The 27695-nt window shown below is 33.1% G+C and overlaps 1 protein-coding gene and 1 pseudogene across 1 annotated transcript; both read left to right on the forward strand.

Annotated features, from left to right (window-relative positions):
• On the forward strand, positions 1–2702 carry LOC114757531 (TMV resistance protein N-like). Its single transcript, XM_028946611.1, has 4 exons — positions 1–562; positions 636–1750; positions 1899–2149; positions 2240–2702. Exons 1-4 carry the CDS (start codon positions 78–80, stop codon positions 2549–2551), a joined length of 2163 nt encoding a protein of 720 aa, XP_028802444.1. The 5' UTR covers positions 1–77; the 3' UTR covers positions 2552–2702.
• A 9574-nt stretch (positions 2703–12276) lies between these two features.
• LOC114757532 (pentatricopeptide repeat-containing protein At1g02060, chloroplastic-like) lies at positions 12277–27695 on the forward strand (annotated as a pseudogene).

A 27695-nucleotide genomic window follows, 5' to 3' on the forward strand; every position in this document is an offset into this window, starting at 1 on the left:
CCACTGTCGTTAGCCACGGCGGCGAGAAAGCAAAGGTCTCTGCTGTGTTTAGGAAGTGAGATTGTGATATTGTTGAAATGAATTACCTTAGCCTACCAAGCAGCTCGTCTTCTCGGAGGACCTGGAAATACGAAGTGTTTCTGAGTTTCAGAGGTGAGGATACTCGCAACAGTTTCACCGATCATCTTCATGCTGCTCTTCAACGAAAAGGTATATACACTTTCAAGGATGATAAAAGGCTGCAGAGAGGAGAAAGTATTCGGCCAGAGCTACTGAAAGCGATTGAACAATCCCGGATTTCACTCGTCGTCTTATCCAAAAGTTTCGCAGATTCCACATGGTGCTTGGACGAACTGGCCAAGATTTGCGAGGCAATTGGTCAACCGGGATACACTGTGCTACCAATTTTCTACCATGTTGATCCATCTGACGTACGAAAGCAGAGGGGCGATTTCAAACAAGCGTTTGATAAACATGAGCGAGGCTCAAGTGATAAGGTCCCAGGATGGAAGTCAGCTTTGGAACAAGTAGGCCAGCTCGCCGGTTATGATGTAAGGAATAAGTAAGTAATCTCGTCTCGTTCTCGTTTGATTATGAATCTGTATTGGCATGCTCATTTTTCCCTCTCTCTTCAGATCAGAGTCGGGTATTATTGATGAAATCGTTATGGATGTGATCCATAAACTGAAGCATAAATTCTCAAGTCTGGCTGATGATCTAGTGGGGATGCAATCTCGTGCAGAAGCTTTTGAAAAGCTTCTAAATCTAGATTCATCCGATGATATTCTATTTGTGGGGATTTGGGGAATGCCCGGAGCAGGGAAGACCACTCTTGCTGCAGTTGTATATGATAGAATCTCCCACAACTTCGATGCTTCCTGTCTTCTTCTTGATGTCAGTAAAGATCGCAAGCGTTCTGGTCTTGTCCGCTTACAACAACAACTTCTTTGTGAAACAGTGGGGAAAGATCAAGAGGTTTGGGAGGAACACACAGGAACCAATTTAATAAGCACTAGGCTTCGCGAAACTAAAACTCTTATTGTTGTTGATGGTGTTGACCATTTCGATCAGTTGAAGAAATTGGTTGGGAAGCACGAGTGGTTTGGTCCTGGGAGTAGAATCATCATAACAACTAGAGATGATAAAATCCTTGAGAGGCGTGGAGTGGGTAAAGATAAAGTTTACAAGGTTGAACTTCTGAATGATGAAGAAGCTCTTCAACTTTTTTGTGTTAGAGCCTTCAAAAGTGATGTTCCTGATGATGGATTTGAAGAGTTGACCCATAGTTTTCTACAATATGCTAAAGCCCTTCCACTGGCAATCCAAGTGTTAGGTTCCTCTTTGCGTACCCGGAAACAATCAGAGTGGAAAGCACTATTAGATAGATTGAAAGAAATTCCCGACAGAGAGATTATGAAAGTGCTGGAAACGAGTGTACATTCACTAGACCAAAGGGACGAGGATATATTTGTAGATGTTGCTTGTTTCTTCAAGGGTGAAGATGAGAAATATGCCAAAAAAATTCTAGATCATTGTGGATTTAATCCCGAGCTTGGAATCAACATTCTGTGTGAAAGATCACTCTTAGTCATCGTCAATGGAACACTCCGGATGCATGATTTGCTGCAAGAAGTGGGCTGGAAAATTGCGAAAGGAGATTTCCCTCAAGAGCCAGCAAAGTGGAGCAGACTCTGGTTGTACAGAGATCTTCAAGCTGTTAGGACAGTGAGTAATGTTTTGATCATTCATCACTGACTTTTTTTTCGCTTTCTTTTTATTTATTTCATTATCCTAGCAGTCCTATATTATTCGAAGAACCCAACATATTCCTTTTACTTTGTGTTTGTGTTCATTATTGGTCGTAGGGAACAGATGAAGTTAAAGCCATCGTCTTGAAGGAGAAGATGTAGATGTGAATGAGATGCTGCCATTGAGGGCTGAAGTTTTATCCCAAATGAATTGCCTAAGGCTAATCATATTCCCTTCTATGAAATTTTCAGGAAAGCTGAATAATCTTTCCAATGACTTGAGGTTTCTTTCCTGGCAGAAATTTCCTTTCAGTACTTTACCACCAAGTTTTGAACCAGCTAAACTTGTTGAATTGGTCCTGATTGATAGCAATATAAGACTTCTATGGGAAGGTGTAAAGGTGTAATCCTGTTCTACTAGAAGAATTGAGTGCCACCAAATGGGGTATTAATTACATTATTTTAAGATTGTCTTTTTGGCTCCTTCGTAGGCTTTGCCAGAGTTGAAGACCGTTGACCTGCGCGGCTCTAAAAATCTAATAAAGACGCCAAACCTTAAAGGAGTGAAAAATCTTGAGAAGCTAAATCTTGAAGGATGTAGTGGATTATTGGAGGTTGATGCATCTATTGGAGATCTCACAAAGCTAACATTCCTGAATTTGAAAAGCTGTGATCGTCTAATCAGTATCCCAAACACCATATTTCTTTCAACTTCTCTGGAAACTCTGAACCTTCCTGGTTGTTTAAAACTCGCACAACGTTTGAACTTCCAAGGGCCTCGAGGACCCAATGAGCAATCTTAGTGAGCTTCTGTAGAAATAATGCGTTGCAAGCTTACCTCAGCGATTCTAGAAGAGGCTCTATAACTTGCTGGTATTTTCACTGTATATATATAGATTCATCTATTCCATGTTGAACCGCACTCATGTAATAAATACGCAATATTGATGGCTATCCGTAAGTTGATAGAATCATTTATTCTAGTGGTTTGTAAGTAGCATCCTTTTTTTACTATGCTAATTAAAAAGGATTATATATGATCTTTAATAAATTTCATATGAACAAAGCGAAGTGACTTTTTACGAAGGTCCTATCAATAACGCTGAACAAAAAAATTCAACATTTTCGAGGCTCTTTTCGATACATATCATGAAAATATGCAGTTGGCGAGGCCTTTCATGCGATTTTAATTTCTTAATCCCAGGTTTTATCCAGTGGTCCCTTAGAAGAAAATGGCGTTAATATATTGCTTAAATCCTTTTCTACTCACTCCTTTTTCAAAATAGACGTTTTATTAATATCCTTACACTTCTTTACCCTGGAATTTTCAATCTGACCCACTTGTTCAACTGATTATGCCTGAAAGCAACATGACAGAAGTATGGAGGGGCATAATGGTATGTTAATGTTCTCTTAGTTCTTAAATATTTAAGTTACTAGAAATTATTCAATCGGCAGACTCCTAAACAAATATAGATACCTTTTATCTGTTGTTAAATGTCCCCCGAAGTGTCTTGTTTTAATACAAAAGTACTATATATTCTCCATTCACAGATGCTCCCTAATTTGAGAAAAATGAATCTGTGGCTCTAAAACCTTGACAAAGACGCCGGATTTTGGTGGGGTTCCGAATCTTGAGATGCTAGAGCTTGAACGATGCACTGGATTGTTGCAATTCCATCCATCTATTGCTGAACTTTTAAAGCTCAACTTCTTGAATTTGAGAGGCTGCACCAACCTTGTCAGTATCCTTAATTCCTTGTTTTCTCTGAACTCGTTGCAAGTCCTCAATCCGGCTGGCTGCTCTAAACTTGCGTACTGCTTGAAGTTTTCTCCTTTGAAGAGCTTGGTAGAAGTGAAGCTGCTTGGGTTTTGGTGTAGTCCACACTTAGAAAGATTGCTGTACTTTCTTTTGTTTGTTTTACCAGGACACAAAGTTATCAGGCCGGATTTTGTTTGCTATTGTCTTATTTACTTTATGTGTATTTGTGAGGTCAAATAAGCATAAAGCTCAAGTCATGAATCCTGAGGTTGAAGTTGTTTGTACAAGTGTGTTTGGTAAATTTGGGAATAATATAATATACTTGTCTTTTTTTCAATTATGTTTGATTTTCCTATAACACCCTGGCCTCAAAAGGGTAAGATATATTATGTGAAATATGTATTCTTAGATAAGCAAAGTCAGATCAAAACATGAATGTAGTACAAATTTTGCAACATTATTGATGCAACATAACTGCACATTTTGTTCACCAACCACCCATTCGGATGGTAAATCCTAACCAGATAGGTTATCCAATGCTTGTTTTATTCCTGTGAGTTGGAAAAACCAATAAATAAGAACCTTAAAATAGGTAGAAGACAGGGTAATTAAGGTGCAAATTTTTGGGAGCTTGCCTTGAAAAGAGTTCTGAACAAGGGGTTGTGATTTCTATGAAGTGTGCGCCAATTTGATAAGGAAACAATTTCGGAGTATTTCACTTGTCTTGAAGTTGAAACGGTGAAGGAACTCAGGCGAGAGATAAAATTTTTGCCACAAGCCAAATTTAAATTTTTCAAAGAACTTAGACAAAATAAGTAAAGAATACCCACAAGCAATTTGTCGAAGTTTATAAGATTTATTATCTGATTAAATTTCTGGCACTTGAGTAGTTGAGCATGCTCTTTCTCGCAACTACAAAAAGGGGGCAATAGTCAAACAATAACCATTATGGCTAGAAATAATCATTATAAGAAAAAGAAAAGATAAGGCATTTGTGTAATTTTAGTTTACTAGTATTTATGTTTGGAAAAATGAAAAAAAAATAATTGTGGAATTTCAAAATGACATATAGACCTGATTATAATAATAGTCGAAACCATTATAAAAATAGTTAGCATGACTTATTTATGTTTTTAAAATTCAATAAGTATTTTTTTTTATTTTTCCTTTACATTTTGACTCACGAATTTTACGAAATTTTATCTATAACGAAATTTATAATATCAATATCAATATGTATAAAAAAAATTCATAATTTAATCCAGTAGTTTAATTTGCTCAAAATTAATCTCTTCACGCCTCTTCTTGTCAGGCTCAAACACGTGCAAGTGGGAAGACTCTCAACCCCTAACCCAACATGGCACCCTCAATTTCAATCCGCAACCATAGTTAAAAATATAAGTTAATCCTTTATAATACAAGCTTTTAATTATTGATGTAAATTAAAAAATTATTTACGTACGTAAATCACTTTATTTTTTTATCACTATATCCTCATTCAATATTATATGTGGGGCAAATGACAAGCCATGATAGAGACCAAACAACAAACGTCAGTCAAATGCATTATATAATAAATCAGTCTCGTCTTGTTTTATCATCATCACTCAATATTATATCTGTGGCAAATGACAAGGCATGATGATAGAGACCAACCAACGTCAGTCAAATGCATTATATAAGAAAAATACTGTCAAAGCTGAATTTGACTTGTATTGAAAAAGAACTCAAATTCTCAATGGACGCGGGAAATTGATTTAAATAGAATCATGGTATTGAAGGCTGGAATGAACTGGCCAATTCAGTATAGTTTTCCGGACCGAACCGGCTTCATAATTGGTTTGATTGAGCATCAAAATCGGAGTGGAGTTAACTCGATGTGACCTGATCAACTTAGGGTAACTTGGTAATAACCAAGTAACCCGGCCGATCGGTTTGGTAGGTTAATCCAATTGCCTTTCGTTTTTTTTTTTGCCCCAAAAAAAACTCGTTTGATGATTTTTTTTAAAAGGTGTTGATAATAAGAACTTAGTGATTGAATGGCTGCAGTTAAAAACATTTTGTTATCATATATCTATTTTGATATTTTGTTTAGATAAATATTTAGTGATTTTAGTAATATGATATTATGATTTTAATTTGTCAGAGGAATTGTGAAAAAGTTGAAAAAAGTTATAGGTATATAATTATTTTATTAGTGATTCAAGATATTAAATTGATATTTAGTTCTGAATAAAAATTTAAATTTTTTTTTATTGTTTTTATTTCTTAGAGGTTTGATCCTTAAGTTGACTTCATTCTAACCCACTAACCGTTAATCCACACTGTCTTGACTCATTTAATGACCGGTTCAATTTTCAATACCTTGAATAAAATATTAATCAAACATTATAATTGGGTTGTTATTTTTTTTTTGACCTTGGTGTAAATCGGGTTGTTATGAAATAAATCAATTGCACAAATAATTATAATTTCATGCAAAAGGATCAACTCATATTTTTATTTCACTAGATAAAAAATAAATTTCATTCTGTAATGTCCCCATAATGTAACATCCCGACTTTTAGGTCCAAAAGTTTCAGAAGTAGCCTGAATTGGATAGGCTATTAGACCCTTTTTAGTAGAGATTCCAAAGATGAAAAAGGAAGTCAAAGGAATTTCAGGGACTAAACTGCAAAATGAAAGTTTTCAGGAGCTAAAGTGCAATCAAAGTTAGAGGCTCTAGTAAGGTCTCAAAAGCCCAGAAAGAGAAAAAAAGCTAGATACAGGCCAAAAATTAAGCTAGAAGCCTCAAGGAGATAGTTTTGTGAGGTTGAGCCCAAGTAAGGGGTAAAACCGTAAATTCAGAAAGGTACAGACCAATAGGGGTAAAAATGAAAAGTATACAAAAAATTTCAAAAAAATCTCAGAAAATAGGAAATAATATCTTAAGACTCTTTTGTGAAGAGAAATGATGAAATTACCGTTGAGGTAGTTTAAATAGAATTTATAAGATTATGGCCAGCAATAAGTATACTGGTTGAGATAATTATTTAAAATAGCAAGAGATCTCAAAAATGTACGCAAAAATAAGGTTAAATTGTTAAAAAGTTGTACTAATTTATAAAATTATTCCCGTTCCTAGAAGGCTAGTGGAATGGTTTTAATAAAATAGAAAGATAGAAAGTTGATTATGCTGATAAAAGGGTATTTTAAAAAATGATTTTTAAGTGAGGCCTACAGGATGAATCATGGCTTGAGAAAATTCACAAATTTTCTTGAATCATAAAAAGAATTTTTAGAATAGACAGAATAATTTTTAGAGCTCCAAAAAGCCAGAAAGGAACCCCAAAAAATGAGAACCAAGTAAATAAAAAAAATATCTAAGGAAAAGGCAAAAATAATGATGACTTGTTAATGCATCATGTAGGGTAATCATGACACATATGAAGGTATTAAAGAGGAGGAAATAAGTAGTAGAATACGACAAAAGTGATATGACAAATATTCAATCTTCCAAGGGATTGGAGTGAGAAAAGAGACTGGTACAGTACACTTTTTTTTTTCTTTTATATAGCTTGAAATGTGCCACTTGTCAAGCTATGAATGGAAGGGATAAAGATGCCACTTGTCAAGCTACCTATGAAAAGGATTTTGACTTTTAAAATCAATTTTATTTGGATTTAATTTAAGGGTGGAAAATAGTTCAAGAAGCTATAAGATTATGACACCTAAGTATTGTAATTCAAGTGAACTTGGATGACAAATGTTTAAGACTTGGCTTATAAATAGCCATCTCCCCCTCTTGCAAGACCTATGTTTTGGCCACCTTGGGAAAACTCTTGCCAATTTGATTCTTGAAGATCAATCAAGAGGAAACCATCTACTTTGATCATATAAGCTTGGATACAATGTTAGTTTTATGTTCTACCTTGTATTTTGATTTGTATTCTTGAGTTTGATGGTTGAAAAATGTGGAATCCCCTAAGCCGAGGTGCTGGCCAAAATGTATAAGAGATAGGGGAGGATGATTTTGACAAACATAATCTAAAGTCATTGGTTAGAGCTTGATTCAAGTGGTATTGTGTTGAAATTTGAAAGATTGCTTGATTGGGATGTTGTGTGTGCTGTTTGGCTAGTTTAGGTTTGGTACCCTAGGATGTGATTTTGATGATTCTGAGGCTTTCAATGGATTTGAAATGGAAAATTGTGTAGGGTAAACCTAAAGCACAAGCTTTGGAAGCATTAGAATCAAAGTTGGAAAGTTAGGATTTTTAATCCATGCCTTTTGCCCAAAATAGTTTGGAAGGGAAGGAGTTAGATTTTCATAAATCCAAGCTGATATTTGGATTCCATGGACAAAATTGTGTAGGATTGTCCTAAGAGAATAATTTTTACAAAGCTAGAATAGTAATCCAAAAATTAAGAGAAAGATTAAGTTCAAGAGAGTTAGTCTTGAATATTGTGTAATCTCTTAGTCCTAATAGATTGTGTGATCAATATGGTTATGTTTAAGACCTTGAAACATCCAAGAGGATATCTGATGATGTTGACTGAAAGCCCTTATGGTTGGGAAGTGAAGGGAGTCAAAGGAAAAGTAAGAGGAAAGCTTGAAGTACAAGGTAGTGAACTTACCCCTTTATGTGCTTGATGTGATATGCTTATATGTTGGTTTGTATTTGTTAACTATATGATGTTGTGACATGATGATTGTTGCTAGAAATTCTGTTTTAATATGTTTTCATGGTCATGCATTTTTATACCAAGCATAAAGCATGATGACATGTTACTAGTTAACCTAAGTTTATGGAAAATTACATACCATATATTAGCATCTATCTTGTACATGTATGTGGTAATGTTTGTTACTGAGATTCTCCCAAATCTTACCCCTCCCTTAACCAATCATAGTAGGTCAAATGATAAGAAGAAAGCATGCATGAAGAAAGGCAAAAAGATGGAAGCAAAGAAAGGGGAGAATTTACATGAGCTTTAATGTAATGATTGAAGTTGCTAGTAATGTAATGAATTGTGGATATGTTAAGCATGATTTGTGATGTAATATTATGATATATGATGTTAACGGCATGTAACTCAAAGTATGAGAATAAATGGGAAATCATAAGGCTAGTTGTTGCATGCTTGAATTAAGAGAGAATTAAAAGTAAGAAGTTAATGAAAGATAAAACGTAAGTTCTAGGGTAGTGAGTTTGTAGCTCCAGTTTTACCTAGTAAATGGTGGAAGCTGATCACACATCCCAAGTTTCAAAATGAGAGGTAGATTGCCTCAATTGGATATATACACAAGGATATATGAATTTTCTATGTTAAGGCAAGAAATCTGAAAGTTCCAGATTTACCAAATAAACAGTAAAGTTTAATAAATAAACTGTACGAATTGGACAAGGATAAGTCCAGTTCCATATTTTTCTCCTGTAGAGAACTAAAAGAGCTTTGAGCAGAATTTTGGAGCACCTCAACACAATTTTTATAAAATTAGTTATGAATTTTTGAAATTAGACCTGTAATCTGAAATTTAAACAGTGAATAGTAACCCGAATAATTATGTTGAAATTTTAAATCCACGGGCTTATTTCGTGATCCGCTTGAACTATCACGTTTACAAACTTGTACTTTAAGAGGTAAAAGGAATGACGTGACACATAACATACAAATACTCTGTAACAATTATTCCATTACATTAAATTTCTCATTTTATCCTCACTCAATATTATATTGTGGCAAATGACAAGGCATGATAGAGACCAACCAACATCAATCAAATGCATTATATAAGAAAAATACTGACAGAGTTGAATTTGATTTGTATTAAAGAACAACTCATATTCTCAATGGAGGCGGGAGCATGATTGAAATAGAATCATCGTATTGAAAGCTAGATCGAATTGGCTAGCTCAATTGGAAAACCGACAGACTGGCTTGATAATCGGTTCAATTGAGCATTGAAATAGGGGTTGAGTTGGCTTGATGTGACCTGGATCAACTCAAGTAACTTGGTAATAACCTGAGTAACCTAGCGGATCAGTTTGGTCGATTAACCCAATTGCCTTTATTATTTTTAGGAAAAAAACTAGTTTTGATGATTTTTTTAAGCTATTAATAATTAGAACTTAGTGATTGAATGACTGTAGGAGGAAATATTTTGTTACCATATATCTATTTTGATATTTTATTGGGATAAATATTTAGTGATTTTAGTAATATGATATTATGATTTTAATTTGCCAAAGGAGTTGTAAAAAAGTTGGAAAAAATGTAGATATATTATTATTTTATTAGTGATTCAAAATATTAAATTGATATTTAGTTCTTAATAAAAATTTAAATTTTTTTATTTTTTTTATTTCTCAGAGGTTTTATCCTTAGGTTGACTTTAATCTGACCCGTTGACTCTTGATCCTTACTGTCTTAGCCGATTTAATGAATAGAATATTAATAATCAAACATTATAATTGGGTTGTTTTTTTTTTTGACCTTGATATAAATTGGGTTGTTATGAAATAAATCAATTGCACAAATAATAATAATTTCGCGCAAAAGGAACAACTGATATTTTTATTTTTTCTGGATAAAATATAAATTTCATTCCATAATGTCCCCCATAACATACAAATACTCTGTGACAATTATTCTCTTACATTACATTTCTTGTGATTCATAATCTTTTAATTTGATAAAAACTGTTTTTCAGTTTTTAAACCCTAATCAATATTTGAGAATAATTTGTTAATATCTAAAATTCCACGGCACCGAGAAAGCAGAGGTCTCTGCTGTGCTTGGGAAGTGAGATTGCGATATTGTCGAATATCGATGGCTATTATAAGTTGATAGAATCATTTATTCTAGTGGTTTGTAAGTAGCATCCTTTTTTTACTATGCTAAAAAGGATTATATATATCATCTTTAATAAATTTCATATGAACAAAGCGAAGTGACATTTTGCGAAGGTCTTATCAGCAACCCCGAACAAAAAAAGGGTCAACATTTTCCAGGCTCTTTCCAATACATATCATGAAAATATGCAATTGGCAAGGCCTTTCATGCGATTCTAACTGCTTAATCCCAGGTTTTATCCAGTGGTCCCTTAGAAGAAAATGGCGTTAATATATTGCTTAAATCCTTTTCTACTCACTCCTTTTTCAAAATAGACGTTTTATTAATTCCATATTCCTTTAAATCTACAATACGAACCTTAGTGGTATAGTCTTCTTCCTTTTATATAATTGATCTTTTTTATTTAAAAAAAAATCAATTCACCTCACTCCCTCCCTTTGTGTTATTTGGCATTTAAGGTTTTTGCTCAAAAACTAAGAAAAGCAATTAGTACGTTAAAATTCTCACTTACTTTTCAGACTTGACCCTACATACTAACCTGTACTGTTGTGTTGTAAAACAATAAACGTTAAAATTCTCACTTATTTTATAGTAATAGTAGCAAAATTCGATGGGATTAAGTTTTACCTTTTACCGAGTCTTTGTTATTACTTGAAGGGAGAATTACTATGAAGTAACATCATCTTTTGGCAGTCTTTATAAATAGCCATGTCTTTCTTTTCAAATAAATCAATTCATCCCCTTCTCTCCCTCCCTTTCTGTATGTGGCATTTAAGGTAGTAATAATTACTATTGTCTTGAAATATAACAAACTAACATATATAAAATTATCGAGTCTATTATTTTTTGACTGCTTGAACTAACCTACACACACACTTCATTGTATTTATGCCATTGAGCCATCGCAAATTGATGGCTTTTTCTTGATGCTTGAAATGGAATTATGACTTCATTTGGTTGCGATTATGGGTTTTTCAAATATATTTCCCACAGGACGGACCCTTCAAATATATAATTTTTTCTTTTTTACGACCATTAAGGAAACAAAAGTGATGCAAAAATTGCAAAGACAATGAAGAAAAGTCGTATATAATTGGACGGAGAATCAAGTTGAAGTCACATCAAGAGAAATAGAGAATGCATATACCAATAGTCATAATATCATATTTTAACCCAAGAACCTAAGTTGTTGAATTTATGGCTCTTTTTTATGATTAGCCAAATTACATCCGATATAAGACATTTCCTCAAACTAAACCAAATATGTATATTCAAACTTGACATCCCAACAACATTAGCATACCATCAATATCTTTACCCTTTCGGCAAAACGATGCTTCGAACAAAATATGTTGAAATTTTAATGCGTATTAAGAGAAGTCCCAAATTGTTCAACTGTTTTTTTTGGGGGGGGAGCCTTATATGCTAAAATGTGAAATTTGGCTGTTTAAAGTAGGAATGCTCATGGGACGGGACGGGATCGGAACAGGACCGTCCCAATCCTATCTTAGTGAATAGAGATAGGACAGGATTTTGGTCCTTGTCCTGTCTCGTCCCGAAAGGGACCAGGACAAAACCAGGACGTCCTATTCCTTTTTTTTTTTTTCAAATTTAGTTTTGGGCCTAAGTCAATTCAATCTTTTTGTTGGGGCCTGAAGTGTCGCAAAACATTTCTTCTTCTTCTTTTTTTTGGGCCTAACACCGTCATTGTGGCCAAGGAAAAAAATATGGACTTTGAAACTTCTTTGACACTTGTGTGGATTTTTGGCAACCTTAACGTTATTTTGACATTTTTTTTTTTAAATGAAAAGTAAGATTCTGGTGTTCAATCAAACCAAAGGCATGCTTACAATGGTAATTTCATCTAACCTTGATTGACTTTTTGTCTTTTTCTTTGGATTTGGAGGGAGAGTTCTGTGAAGGCAAGAAGGAATGACTCACAGTGCTGTGGGGAGAGACATAGCGAAGGTGAGAAGGATTCACGGCAATGCAATGAGACTTCAGACTTCAAAGTTCAGAGCGAAGGCAAGAAAGAATGAGTCTCACGATGACGGCACAAGGAGAGTTCAGAGCGAAGGCAATTCACAGCGACACGGGGAGAGACAGAGCGATCTGGAGAGAAGGATTAATGGTGACGCAATGAGACTTCAAAGTTCAGAGGGAAGGCAAGAAGGAATGACTCTCAGGGCAACGGCGCGGGGAGAGACTTCAAAGCGAAGGGGAGAAGTCCATGGCAACGCATTAGAGGCTTCAGAGATAGTTCAGAGCAAACGCAAGAAGGAATATAGCACGGCTACGTGACAGCACGGGGAGAGGCAATTTCAAAGCAAAGGCTAGAAGGAGATAAATTGTGTATTGTGTGGAGTGTGGAGGACTGGATGCTGGAGAGGTACTGAGGGAGACAGTAATCGGTATAAGAAATAGGGCTTCTGTTTTTTTTTTTGGGGACAGGACGACCCTGTCCCGCATCCCATCCTGTCCTATACAGTGACTTGTCTCATCCCGAAATTGTCTTGTCTTGGAAATTTTTTTTTCTGGTCTTGTCCCAAAGTGATTAAGACTGAGACAAGATAAATTGAACACTCATAATTTAAAGAGTCAAGAAGAAGAGTGAGCTAACACAACAACAACAGGCCAACGCAAGTCAACATAAATGAACTGCCAATTTTCACATTGAGTTACCGATCAGCATGCCTTGTGCAGTAATTTTACAAATGACATTTCAAAACTTCACAAAAAGTGTGAAAATTTTGCAATTGATATCTTAATTTTTATTACAAAATATTAAAATAAATCTTATTTAACCAATGCATACAAGTGTAAGAATTTAACACTGCATATAATTGTAATTATTACCGACCTTTTGAAATTCGACATTAATTCATATGAAAAATTTGAAACTCATATGTTTCAACTTTTAAAATGAGACATCTGAGGAGACAGATATAATTAGGTAATTTAATTTGTTTTAGTCATTAAATTAAAATAGGGTTAAAGTATAAATATACCTATGAACTTGTACTAGATGGGTGGCTAACACTATAAAAAACTTGGATACAAAAATTTATATGAAGATTTCAAAAAGTTGTAAAAATGTCATGATCGTTAACTATACCAATATCGACTATTTGTTTAACCAAAGACACTGGCATAGATGCTGATATGGTTTAGAGGGTATGATGAAAAAGAATGACTATGCAAATATACCTATGAACTTTCTCCAAGTGTGCACCTGACACCATAAACAAACATTGGCTACAAAAGTACCTTTGATTATTCTAAAATAACTTTAAAATGCTATAGTCATTTAATTCATCAAACTTGATTGTCTAACTCAAACTTTTGATCAAATAAGGTGACACAAAAGCTAAGTTAGCTCTTCATTCTTCCACCTTCAAGTGTAAATCCCTCCTTCTTGCAAACATTGCACTGGAGGTCAGCAATTTAAAAGAAAAATTTAGCAATTTACAAAAAGAAAAAGGGAATCCACAACTCCAAATGCAAGTATTTAGATGTAAATAAACAATCAAAATTTGGTGATTTACAACAACAAATCAGCGATTTATAACCAAAATTCAGCAATTTTATAAGAGACATAAGAAAATTCACAACCTAAATTATTAGTATTTAGGTATCAATGAACAAGTAAAATTTAATAATTTACAACTAAAATTCACTAATCTACAACCCAAATTGATGATTTATAAAAAAACATAAACATTACAAGAAACATAAGAGAATTTATAACCCCAAATACAAGTGTTTATGTTTCTTGTAAATCACTGAATTTGAATTGTAAATTGCTAAAATGCTATAGTCATTTAATTTATCAAACTTGATTGTCTAACTCAAACTTTTGACCAAATAAGGTGACACAAACGCTAAGTTAGCTCTTCATTCTTCCACCTTCAAGTGTAAATCCCTCCTTCTTGCAAACAATTGCACTGGAGGTCAGCAATTTAAAAGAAAAATTTAGCAATTTACAACAAAAATTCAGCAATTTACAAAAAGCAAAAGGGAATCCACAACTCCAAATGCAAGTATTTAGATGTAAATAAACAAGCACAATTTGGTGATTTACAACAACAAATCAGCGATTTATAACCAAAATTCAGCAATTTATAAGAGACATAAGAAAATTCACAACCTAAATTATTAGTATTTAGGTATCAATGAACAAGTAAAATTCAGTAATTTACAACTTAAATTCACTAATCTACAGCCCAAATTGATGATTTATAAAAAAAAACATAAACATTACAAGAAACATAAGAGAATTATAAAAAATAAAAATGATTTTATATCCTAAAATTTGTTCGAAAGTCAAAAGAAATAGATTGATTTAATAGAATATGTATAAACATATTTATCATGAAAAAAAATCATGGGCTGCATATATAATCTCAACTATTATTTTTTATCAAAATATTCATCATACAAGGTGATTTTGATACATTTGTAAAGTTTATTGGCCTTTTATCTTATAATTAACGCGTGGAAGGGATTTGTTGTCTCATATGTTATTTAAATTATGTTCTCTTGGAAACTTTTCCCGCAAATGTCACATAGTTCATGAGGTTATTGCTTTGAACTAACTAACTAACTTGATATACATATCCAGCTATCTACAACATTTTTCATTGAATTAGTGATTGATCTGCCAGTTAGTAGGGTGATATAGAGAAGCAATCGGGATAATATTCTAATTCATTTAAGAAAATATTCTATAATTTATGAATAGAAAAGAATTGTATAGTCAATATTATTGTAATCTAGGCCCAGTTTGGTATGCGGACTTGAGTGGTTAATACATATGAAGTAATATCATGAAGACTTCAATCTTAATCTCAATTTCATTCTTGTCTTCTACTGTTAAAAGTCAAGTGCATTTTGAAATGAAATATAAGCAGCTTTTCAATCGTGAAGTACAAAATATAAGATAAATATGTAAGAAAAACTTTATTTCAATTTTCATGAAACGTGCTTATAAGTACTTATATAAGTGATGCCAAACAAGCACTTAACTGTTAATATCACTATTTTAATTGTTAGTGTTAGTTTTTTAATAATAACAGGAAAAATTGTTATCATTTTAAATTTTTGGAACAAATTTTCACCTAAAAAAATTTTCAAATGCTCAACGCCCCCAAGTAACATTTTTTTGAATAAATTTACACTTAACCCGAAAAAGATTGACGCACGTCTTGCAAATAATTTGCTGGGTTAGATGGATTATTTGAAGAAAAATTAGAATCATCAAAACAAGCCAAACCTATGGGGCCAGCCATTCAAACCCTTTTAAATAAAGAGTCGGGCTTATATTTTAGGGGATTCAAAAGAAAATTGAACTTAAAAAGAATAGTCTTATGAGGCTCAAAAATAAAAAGGCCAGTTTGGTAGGATTGAGGGCTAGCCGTTTTAAGCCTGCCTATTTCTTTTTTACTATTATCGATATATTTATACAACTATGGATCAGTCTTTTATGAATAAGTGTGAACTACAAAATTATTTAGAAGAACCAATACTTAAGTTAGAACTGAAAAGAATTAGACGTCTTGAACTAGTAGAAGAATAATTAAGATCAATTTGCAATTCTTTTAAGAATGGCAGCTAATATTCTTAGCATTCCAATCATTATAATAGCTAGTAAATCTTCTTTTATTATCGGTTCACATATCTTAACAAAGTATAAAATTTTTTTATTCTAACAAATGCTCAGACTCTCATTTGTACTCATAACTGCATCATAGTTTTTACTTTAGATAAGAGTGATAACAACAAAAACCTTAATATTTTTATTATTGAAGAGTCCACTTATAGTAAAGAATAATGAAATATTGTTGATATTGATGATAGTGATGAATATAAAGATGAGGATAATAATCATGTTGATATTGTTAATTTTTAACTGCTTGGTTTTTATCTTTCTGCTTTTCCTGTTTTGATTTTTTTTTTTAGTTGGAACAATAATTTATTAGTGTTTGATGTGTTTTTGTTAAGCCATTAGTTTAATTTATTAATATTTATAATTTGAATAAAATTTTTTTAGAAGTTTTATTGTTTTATGTTTTATTTCAAAATAATTGAAAAGAATTTAAATTTTAAAAAAAATAAAAGGGCCAACTCTTTTAGACCTTGAGCCTACATGTTCAAGAACCAATCTTTAATAATTAGATAATTTTAAGGCATGTAGGCTTTAAATCGCCAATCTCTTTAGGGTGTTTGGAAGCACCCAAAAGTGTTTCTTAGAAGCACTTTTCTGTAAAATGAGGCAAACTACTCCATATATTTATTTCGTACACAGTAAAAGCACTTTTAAAACTATGGTTTTGATTCCATCCAAACACCCTCTAAGTCTTGGCCCTTCAAAGGCTAGCTTTTTAGGATTGGCTTATTGACAACTCTAGGAAAAATAATAAATAAAGATCTTAAAAATTATGAAATTTCAAATCAGAACTGGTTATTACACATTAATAGATTTTGACAATATTTGACTTATAAATATATTTTTGTAAGAATTCCTGACATGAGATTTTGTAATTTTCATGTCCTTTGTTTGCCATGCTCCTTCAATTATATTTTTCAATCTGTCAAACAAGAAAACAACGTGGGTTTGCCTTTATTACTACTCTTATGTAAGACCTAATTCAAAAATTGATATTCATATTATATATAAGATCTATTTCACATGTTTATTAATTTTTTTTAAAATTAACTTTATTAATATTTTCTCAACAATAATAGAGTGAGGGAAGAAACTAAAAAATAATAATAAAATATTTAAAAAAATATCATATTAACAAATTTAAATAACATTATGAATCTTCTCACACGTCCTCCCTTGTATCCTCTCATTCAATTCCTTGACTGCTTTAGGATATGTTTGGTATGAGGAAAATGAGGAGAAAAGGAGGAGAAGGAAAATTTTAATGAGCTTATTTTAAAAAATTGAAGAAGTGGGGTTATCAAATTTTGAAAAGGAAAAAATCTGAAATAAAAGAGTAATTAAAATTAATCAAAAAATTTTAACCCCACTTCTTCAAGTTATTAAAATGAGCTCATTAAAATTTTTCCTCTCATCCCTTTCTCTCCATCTACCTCGTACCAAACAGACCCTTACTTCTGTCCTCACCCTCGCCCCATTCTCGTCTCCCTGAACCCCCAAATCCACCCTGTCACTAATCGTGGTCCTCGTGCTCCTTATCCCGTCGCCTTCGTTCACCGCTGTTTTTTGATCCTCGTGCTTCCCAGTCCGCTACCTATCGTGTGGCTCGGCTACTTCAGAGTTCAATCTTCAATTTCCCTCTTCGTGTGGCTTCTTCCAGGTAGGCTCTCCCTTCTTAATAATTTCGATATATAAACTTTAAATATAAGATCTGAGTGAACCTCTGCTATTTGATGGAGTATTCTTCAACTGCATATAGCCAAAAGTAAAAGGAACTGGTCGTACGTAGCTGGGGTAAAAATAATGTTCAACTTTGGTTTATTATGTGTTTTACATTAGCTGCTATATAATATATTACATTAATTTGGTCTTGGGTAGTTTTGGATATTTTTAATTGAATTGTATTATTTTAATCATAATCCATCAAACCATCGATCAAACCGGTTAACTCTTGAACAATCCCAATTTTCAGAATATATTATATATTACATTAATTAAATGTTATGCGTGCTTATTGCATATAACATAGCGGTACCTAAGCCTGAATTCTGATGGATTGGGAAGGAGATTGAAACTGGGATTGAGACTTTAAAATTATATTTTGGACGAAGTGAAGTGGGTGAAAATTTTGAAGTAATTTGCCGAAAGGGACTGAAGCAGCAAGTTTGATGGCCTTCGTTTTGCATTCTCGTAGTCGTTGATCAGTAGTATTTGCAAAGCATTACCTCGTCCCCGTCTTCGATTCTTCTCAATGCTGTAAACGGTAAAAATAATTAACCAAATACTACACTTTGTGAACTATTACTTGTTCACTCCATGATGAACTTTCACTCTGATATCTGTTTTTTAAATAAAAAAGTGGAAAATGCGAACGAGTTCAAACTCTTTTCATTTTTATTTTTGGCAAAAATTACTGCTAAATATCCTATTTCATCATCTTCTGCCGCGTGTCCATGACTTTTGAATTTCGAAAAAATTATAATTGATCTCCCGTCCCTTCATATCTTTTACCACTTCATCTTCTTTTATTCTACATTTTCAGTATAAATATACGTAGATTTCTGTAGAAAAATAACTTTTTATCTTGATACTTAAATTTAGAAGAAAATTAAAAATAAATTAAATAATATAAAATATTTATATTTTTTTAATATATCCAAATCTACACATATTAATTATAAAATATATACTTATTAATTTCTATCTTTATCCCAATTATTCAGCGATATTTAAATAAGAGTATTGTTGAGGAAAAAAGTTTAATAGCTTCATAATTTTATGAAATAGCTTTTAAATAAAAATATTAAAAAATTTAAGTAAACAAAATCACTTAAATTAATTTAATAAACAAATACTGAAAATTAATCAATTTATTAAGTGATATTTCTTAATTATTATTTTAATCACATAAAAATAAAAGTTATTATAAAAGATAGAGCCTTCTTCATTAGGGAGAGTTTATGTTACCTTAAACAATTCAAGAAAAAAAAACAAAAATGAAATAGATAAGAATGGGTATTGAAGAAAAATTAGAAAATTAATATCTTTGGGATAATAAAGATAAAAATTGATAAGTGTATATTTTATAATTAAATATGCTAGATTTGGATATATTATAGAAGATTTGTTGATATTTTACATTTATTTAATTTATATACATATTTTCTCCTAAATTTAAGTGTTAAGATAAAACGTCATTTTTCTATAAAAATATACTTATATTTATACTTTTTAGAAAAAGGTGTAGAGTAAGAAAAAAAAGTATTAGAAGATATGAAGGGACGGAATATCAATCGTAACTCGACACCGTACCTCATGCGTTGCACGGGTAATTGAATCAAACTTTTTTCATTAGAAGAACTAACTATATAAGGCTTTTAACATTAGAAGAGCACTGTTAGTGTTTGTATATCAGGTCAAAATGACATTTTGAAAAATCTCATTGTAACAAAATTTATTATTTGGTTTGTTGGCTTCTTTTTTTTGGCATCTAATACCAATACTTTGAAGTCATTAATACCTTTTACCTTTCATAGTGCTACATACAATTGTCTATGTGAGCACACCGGGTCGATCGGTAGATAAAGACTTACTCTTTTCACTAATTGTCCCCACTTTTTGTTAATTGTTATTGTAAACGACACCATTACTAAAAATTGTCTTCTAGTTATTAAAAATAGAAGCATGGATTTAGATGAGTTTATGTCTATTTTGTGAATTAGCACTTCTTCATCATTACTTGTCCCCGTTTAATGTGATTGTTTTGATGAAGTGCCTTTCAAGGTAATTCACTGCCTTGTTCCATTACTCAAAATTTATAGTGTCTAATTTATGATGAAAATTTGAAGAATAATTATGAAACAAAATGTAAAATGAATGAAAATAGGATATAAATAATCAATGCAAACATTCGTAATCAACTTCGTCTAAATAATCCTCCATCAACATGTGCCACCTGGCCTCAATTTTTATAGTTTGTTTACTTTTCATCATCATTTCATATTTATTCTTAAAAACAAAAACTCACCTTAAAAAGAAAAAAAATCTATCTGGAAAAATGAAAAGACCCTAAATAACTTTGTAGAATAATTCAAAGAACTATATAAATACAAAGACTCGCACCTTTTTAATATCTGGGAAAATAAAGAGATTCCAAATAACAACGAAAACAAAGAGACCTTGAATCACTTTGTGGAATAATTTAGAGAACTATACATAATTACACAAATTTGTACCATTGAAAAATGAAAAGACCATAAATCACTTTTTGAAACGATGAAAACGAAAAGACCTTTAAATTACTTTGTGAAATAATTCAGAAAATTGTATAATTATACAGACTTGCACCATTTTCAATGTATTGAAAATGAAGTGACAGGGAATAACTTGCACCCTTTTCAATCATGCTATAAATGCATTTCTCTTGTATGAAACCTCTTCCATGGGACATGGGTCATCTATCTTTCTTAACTTGTATAGTTAATGCAACATAGTAATTAATACAGAAAATAATGACAAAAAATACTTATTAAATTTTAACATGACAAATAAATTATGCTGACTATTCCTTTAATAGTTTTTACTACTCTTATAATGATTTGAACATGTAAAAATCTATCAAAATCATAATCTTAGTCTTACCATTAGTATTTTCATTGATTTGTGTAAAACACATTAGAATTGTCTAATAAAGATCAAAGAATCATTTGTCATCTTAAATTTTAGCAAGTATTTTTTTGGGGTGATTTTTCCATTATTGTAGATCTCCATGTTTATGGTTCTAACTCATCGTTTATTTACCCTTTTCTCTTTTTATTTTAGTTTAATTCATGGCAGCAATTTTTGTTATTCACGTCCACACAGTCAAGGGTTTCCACTTTCTACCATGCTAGTCACAGGAATGAATGTAAGGCCCTACCCAAAAAAATTCATGGCAATCGAAGAATCCAATTTGTTCTAGCAGAGCAGTAGTTTTGACACGATCATTCGTTTTTGTTTTGTCTCATTTGTTGTATTATCACGTGACAAATACCAAAAATTCCAGTTTCTTCCCCCATTGCATCTAGCATAACACTTCGGCCATTGTTAACATTTTTGCTAGAAAAGCAAATCTTCTCACCAATTGTCCTGGGCTTTTATTAAGCAGTATATGTATATACTCATCCTGTCCTTATTATAAGATCCCATTTGACTTTTTATTTGGTTCTAATTATAAGACCCTAATCCATTTTGTCTTTTATATTTATGCATTTTTTTTCCAAGATAATCCTTCTAATAATGATAGTTTTAGTTAATATACTTAATTAGCAAGGATATTTTGGAAATGACAACACTTATTTATTATAAATAACCAACTTAACTTACTTCCTTAATCTTCTCAAATAAGTCAATTGGGTCTTATAATTAGGCCCGGAGGAGTAGGTAAGTACAATATTTGGGTTTCTTGGTCAAAAAGGTACAATATTTGCCAAAAAATGGGAGAAAAAAAGCTGATTTTTCCACAATGATAGGAAGACTTAGAAGAGCCGCCCCAATGCTCTTACCCTTCAAAGACAGTACAAATCTCTTATAAACTAATGCAGCACTAGAAGAATCCTCTGGCAGCGGAAATAGCCTCCTTTCTGATAAAAGATTGAAAATTCCTCCACAATAAGAGGCTTGAAGAACGGAAATGGCAGATTTTTTCACTAAGAGGCGTCCAAATCCAGATGGGCTTTCTCCAAATACATTAAAGGAACAAATAAGAAAGTCTGGCAAAACAGAGACATCAAATCATTGCCTTCACAGCTTCGTAGTCATATACTGTCAGAAGCTTCCAATTAGATTGGAAAGGGCAGGATAGTTACTGTAAAATTGTGTCGACACTCTGAAGTGCTACTTTTTTGTTTACTTACTGTGATCTGAGACTGAGATATCGGTAAACTGAAAAAAGGTTGGGCAATTTTTCTTTGTTGGGATGAAAGAAACAAAAATGCAGAAAAACAATATTGACTCAAGCATAGAAAACTTCCAAGATCTAATGGGCATTCAATGATATAAAATGTGACTGAATTCTCCTCATATAGAAAATATTTGGTATTGGTATTCAAAGAACCAAAACAAAAGACAGATTCTTACTAAAATGAGCAACAAAGAATACAAGACAGCAAGTAAGATTTAAGCAGAAAATGACAGTATTAGAAAATAAATTCTCACAGAAAGCCACCAGTAAAAATAATAAAGCCAATAACCTTAGAATTTAGCTTATTTAAAGCCAATGACCATTATTGCAAGATCCACAAATTTTCTAGACTTAATATCTAATAAAAGCACAAAACGATTTTTAATGGATAAGGTTAAGCACACCAAAGATCTTATCCATGCAAAGCCAGAGCAAGTGTCCGTTTTTTTTTTAATAACTAAGCCTAGAACAGCCCAGCATTGGAATACTTCCAGACCAAGTGTCAGTTTTTTTTCCCCCCTCCTAAGAAGCAAAATGTAAGATCTCAAAGCTGATGTGCAACATATATAAAATCTAGCTGTAAAAATGAAGATACTGAGAATGCAGAGCATCGTATAGAAGCCGTCACAGGTTGCGTGGCATCAATTACGTGGCTTTGAAGTCAGCATGAAACCAGCAAAGAAACTGAACTCGCTTTGTCGTTTAATCTCGTTATAATGTCAACGAAGATTGAAAGTAAATCAGCAAAGAAACTAAATCAAAAACAAAAGTGCTGAAAGGCTTCAAACAGACACGCGGAGATGCCTATCACGGCAGCCTGACCTTACTGCCGCCAAGGAAATTCCGCCAAGGAAATTCCATAGCAACGCATTCTCCCATTCAATTCTTTGCAACAAAGTAAAACAAAGAAAAAAAACCAGCAGTCAATCCCAAACACCAAAAACCAAAACACAAACCACTAACAGAAAATCGAAACAAACTGTTCATGCACTAATAATGGAATGATGTGGATCAATAGAATGAAAAGAAACATATCAAAATTTTAAATCCAAAAGTCACAGCATTAAAATAAAAGCGTTAAATACTAAATAATATATTTATTGTAAAATATAATTTTTTTATGGCTGAAAATATAAGATAATTTGTTTTTTGCCCATGCATTTATTATCTCTTCTACTAATAAGTCACTTATCTTTTATAAAACAATTTGTTTCTACAAAATCATTTACTACTTAGATGAGAATCAAATTTAAATATTACCTTCTTCACAAACAGCCAAACTGACCCTGAATAATTCAATATTAACTAAATTACCATCTCAATCTGTTATTTGTAAATCTCTGCATTTTTTTTTCATGACAGCAAAGTTGGAGGAACCCACCTAAACTCATTTTTGTGAGCGGATCATGATTGTCAGGATCATCAGTTGCTTGATAATCATACCCCTAGCCACAAAATTCTCATACACGTTGTCTTTGAAGGAGGAACCTTGTTCTGATGATAGCACAACTTCATCCCAAATGCTTGAGATATATCTCTAAACAGAAATAAGCAGAAAACACATCAAGTCATCGGTTAAAGTATTTTTCTTCCAATCAACAAAATTAATCACTAAATTTATTTCGGACAACATTTAAATATTTTGCATAGAACATCAATCTAGTAACTATGCCTCATTCAAACAAAAAAAGCGAGTGATTTTCAGAGTCTTCTTGCAGAGGAGTTGAACCATTCAATGTTCTGTCAGTGTGTAAGCCACTCGTGAAAAAATTTTAGCACCGATGTTCAGTTTCAAATATGCTAAAGGTATGTCTTCATTGGGTAGAGAAACATGTACATCGTTGTGGCAGAACCGGAGCATCCTACGTCACTTTAGAAAGGAGGTCTCCCTATTACCAAAAAAGAAATAGAGAGGAGGTCTCCCTACATTCCTCTGGCTCCTTTAACATGAACTGAAATTCAGCTTCACTGAAATCAGGAAAGCAAAAACAATAGTAAAAAAAAAACCTAAGAACAATATATTGTCTTGCCATTGTTCTTAACATGGTAGGCCAAATCCCCATGGGTCTTAACTGGGGTTGTTTCATCATCCAACATGTGGGAACTCTCGTGTTCATTTGGAGAAGAATAAAATACTTCTGGTATCAAAGGATTGAACCTAAGACATAAAGTCTAATATAAAAGAAAAGAAATCAAAGAAGAAGCGAAGAGAATACTCGAAAAGCAAAATGGGGAGAGAAAACTTGAAGATGATCGTGTTTAGCCCCCAAAGATCAAAATAAGCCAATATATCATATGAAAATGAAGGATAGAAGTCGAAGAAGTGTGAAGTCGATCCATCTTTTAGTGATTCATGAAGAAGAGACGTTTGGGGACTTATCATCTATAGATCAGAATAAGGAAATATGTGATATGAAAAGGAAGAAGTTGAAGAACCGTGTAGAAGTCAAACCATTTTTTCTTGATTTTGTGAGAAGAGACGATTCGGTCTAATGAAACATTAATGCACCAATAGATGGATGAGCAATACTTGGCAAACCCAGAGATACAAGCAAGCGAAAGTTCATTTGTTGCCTTGTTGCCTCCCAATAAATAAAATGCTAACAATTAATTGCCAACAACAAAACATAGTCATGAGCCATGTGGACCAATGACGGAGCAGCTAAAACAGACAATTAAAAGACATGAGCTAATAGATAAGAGCCATGTGGACCAATTACAGAATAGCCACAGCATTTATAGGATATATAGATAGAAGATAGATTTTTCCAAAAGTCAAAAATATGGAGACGTAATAGAAGTTGGAGAAACAGGGTACTCAACTGTAATGTTTGCCAAAAATGAAAATAAAAAAAGTTGAATTCGTTCCGGGCCTGTAGGAGTTCTACTTTTTTATTTTAGAAAACAGACTGTCAGAGTAGAAGTTATTGTAAGGTGAACGAGTTTCAAAAAAGTGTAGTATGTGAGTAAATAATTCATGCGGTGTAACATTTGGATAATTATTTTTTACTGTTCACAGCATTGTGATAAAATTCCCTCCTTTTATTTCTTTTTCTCTCTTTTATTTCTTTTCCCCCCTTCCTGCATTTTGTATGCCTAAGTGTAGTGGGTTCTCGTAATCCCCTTTGAAATTCAGGCAATGTTGCTCGAATCAAAGCGAAACTACCAGCGAGGATGACGAAATAGACACGGATGATAAACCCAAATCATCCACCAAATCGAAAACCGCCAAAGCCATGGCTAGACTTATCAATAACAAACCTTGGTCAAATGAGCTGGCATCCTCCTTATCTTCACTTTCTCCCACTCTGTCGAAGGCCACGGTGCATCATATTCTTCGCCTCCTCACAAATTGATCCAAAGCCTGTCAATTCTCCAAGTGGGTACACGATATGGTTTCCCTCACAGTGACCAATCATACTTCTCAGTGCTTGAAATTTTGGGATGTGGAAGAAACCTTTATGTAGCTCGGAATTTTTTGTTTTCAACTGAGCTAAGATCCAATGGTTCTGTTAAGCTTGATGATCGATTCTTTAATAGCTTAATTAGGAGTTATGATCAAGCTGGGTTGTTTGAAGAGTCGATGAACCTTTTTCAGACTACGGAGACAATGGGTGTCTGACCCTCTGTGATCACATTCAACAGTCTTTTGTCTATATGTCCTAGACGGGGTCGGACAAATATTACAAACGATATTTATGATGAAATGCTCAGAACGTATGGAGTTGCACCAGACACATGTACATATAATATTTTGATCAGAGGGTTTTGTAAGAATTCCATGGTTGATGAAGGGTTTCGATTTTTCAATGAAATGCCACGCTTCAATTGTGATGCTGATATTATTGCATATGATACACTCGTTGACGGCTTGTGTAAAACAGGAAAGGTCAAAATGGCACATAATTTAGTGAAGGGTATGAGTAAGAAAAGTAAGGATTTGATGTTGGAAGAAGGAAAGAGGCGCTGAAAATACTACAATTTATTGATGAATATAGAAGCCTATATATAGGCCTACAATGACTTGGAGTCCACTCCATGACAAAAACTGAATATAATAATTAAAACAATGAAAGTGGGAAAGTGGGGGATATGAAACCGGATTACACTCGGGAATATTGGAAACTAACTTGACTTATTCAACTGATAAAATAATAATAAAACAAATCAGCTACATGCACGTGAAGCATTATTCAACATTTGAATCCTAATGTTGTGACTTACTCCTCTGGTCCTATTTATAAGGCACTTCCAACATGTTTCACACAGACCAAGGAAAACCTTAAACTGCATTAACTCTCCATTAAAATATAGCAACTTTCCAACTTTACCCCTATTTAATATATACTCCTTTCAAAAAAGATAACTACTTACACTGTAATAATTGAAGGACAAAGTAGTACATTCACATTGAAAATTTAATGAAGTGACTTATAAATAGGACCAAAAAAAACCTTCTCTCTCTGCCCTATAAATAGGACCAGAGGAGTATACAACTTTAATATGAAACAAGAATTAGATGAGGCCTTGCTTATAATTAAGGATATGACGGGTCAAGGACTCAAGCCAAATAAAATTACTTACAATACTCTGATAAAAGGACTTTGCAAAGCCCAGAACTCAGATAAGATAAAAGATATTTTGGAACAAACCATGGGGAATGGGGAATTCAGTCCAGACACATGTACCTTCAACGCATTAATTCATGCACATTGCAGTGCAGGAAACTTGGACGAGGCATTAAAGGTGTTTGAGAGGATGAAAAACTTGCAGGTCGGTGCAGACTCAGCCACATACAGCGTTCTGTTGCGGAGCCTGGGTCAAAGAGAGAACTATGATGTGGCAGAAAAGCTATCTGATGAGTTGTATGAGAAGGAAATTTTGTTGAGTAATTTTGGCTCTAAGCCTCTTGCTGCTGCTTATAGCCCTATGTTTCAGTATCTTTGTAAACATGGGAAGACTAAGAAGGCATAGAGGGTGTTTAGACAGCTAATGAAAAGGGGAACACAAGAGCCCCCCTCCTCCAAGACAATGATTATGGGGCACTGTAAGGAAGGATCTTATGAAGAAGCATATGAGCTTTTGAAGTGGATGTTGAGACAAAATTTTCTTCCAGATGTTGAGATATATGATTCTTTGATTGATGGCTTTCATCAGTAGGAGAAACCCCTTCTTGCAAAAGAGGCATTAGAGAAAATGGTAAGGAGTTCCCAAAACATTGACTTGGCACTCTATGCTGGCAAAGCTTTTGGAAAAAGGTTGTATCCATGAATCTGCCAGTTTTATTGTCATGATGCTAGGTAAAAATATTAGACAAAATATAAATTTTCAACCATGAGTTTACAGCTACTTTTTTGCCGTGGACTACAGGACAGAGCATTTGAGGTATTAGAGTTGCTTTATAAGCATGGATACCGTTTTAAAATAGATGAACTAGTTCAATTTCTTATACACAGAGGGAAGCTATCAGAGGCATGCAAAGTGTTGGCATTTTGTATTGAAAATCATCAAAATGTTGATCTTGATTTGTACAATGCTGTTATTTTGGGCGTTTGTAAAAGGAGCAACGTTTCAGAAGCTTTTGGTTCATGCTATTTATTGGTGGAGAAAGGCTTACATCTGGAATTGACATTTCTAGATGAGCGAGTATCTGCTCTAGAGGCTGAAGGAAGATCAGATGAAGATGCATTTATATCTAAGAGGATGCAAAGGCAAGAATTTTTAGGCGGATCTTCACAAAAATAG

Source organism: Neltuma alba, unplaced genomic scaffold (assembly GCF_004799145.2).
Source record: "Neltuma alba isolate B1F8T4 unplaced genomic scaffold, ASM479914v2 tig00010608_pilon, whole genome shotgun sequence".
Classification (NCBI taxonomy): Eukaryota; Viridiplantae; Streptophyta; class Magnoliopsida; order Fabales; family Fabaceae; genus Neltuma; species Neltuma alba.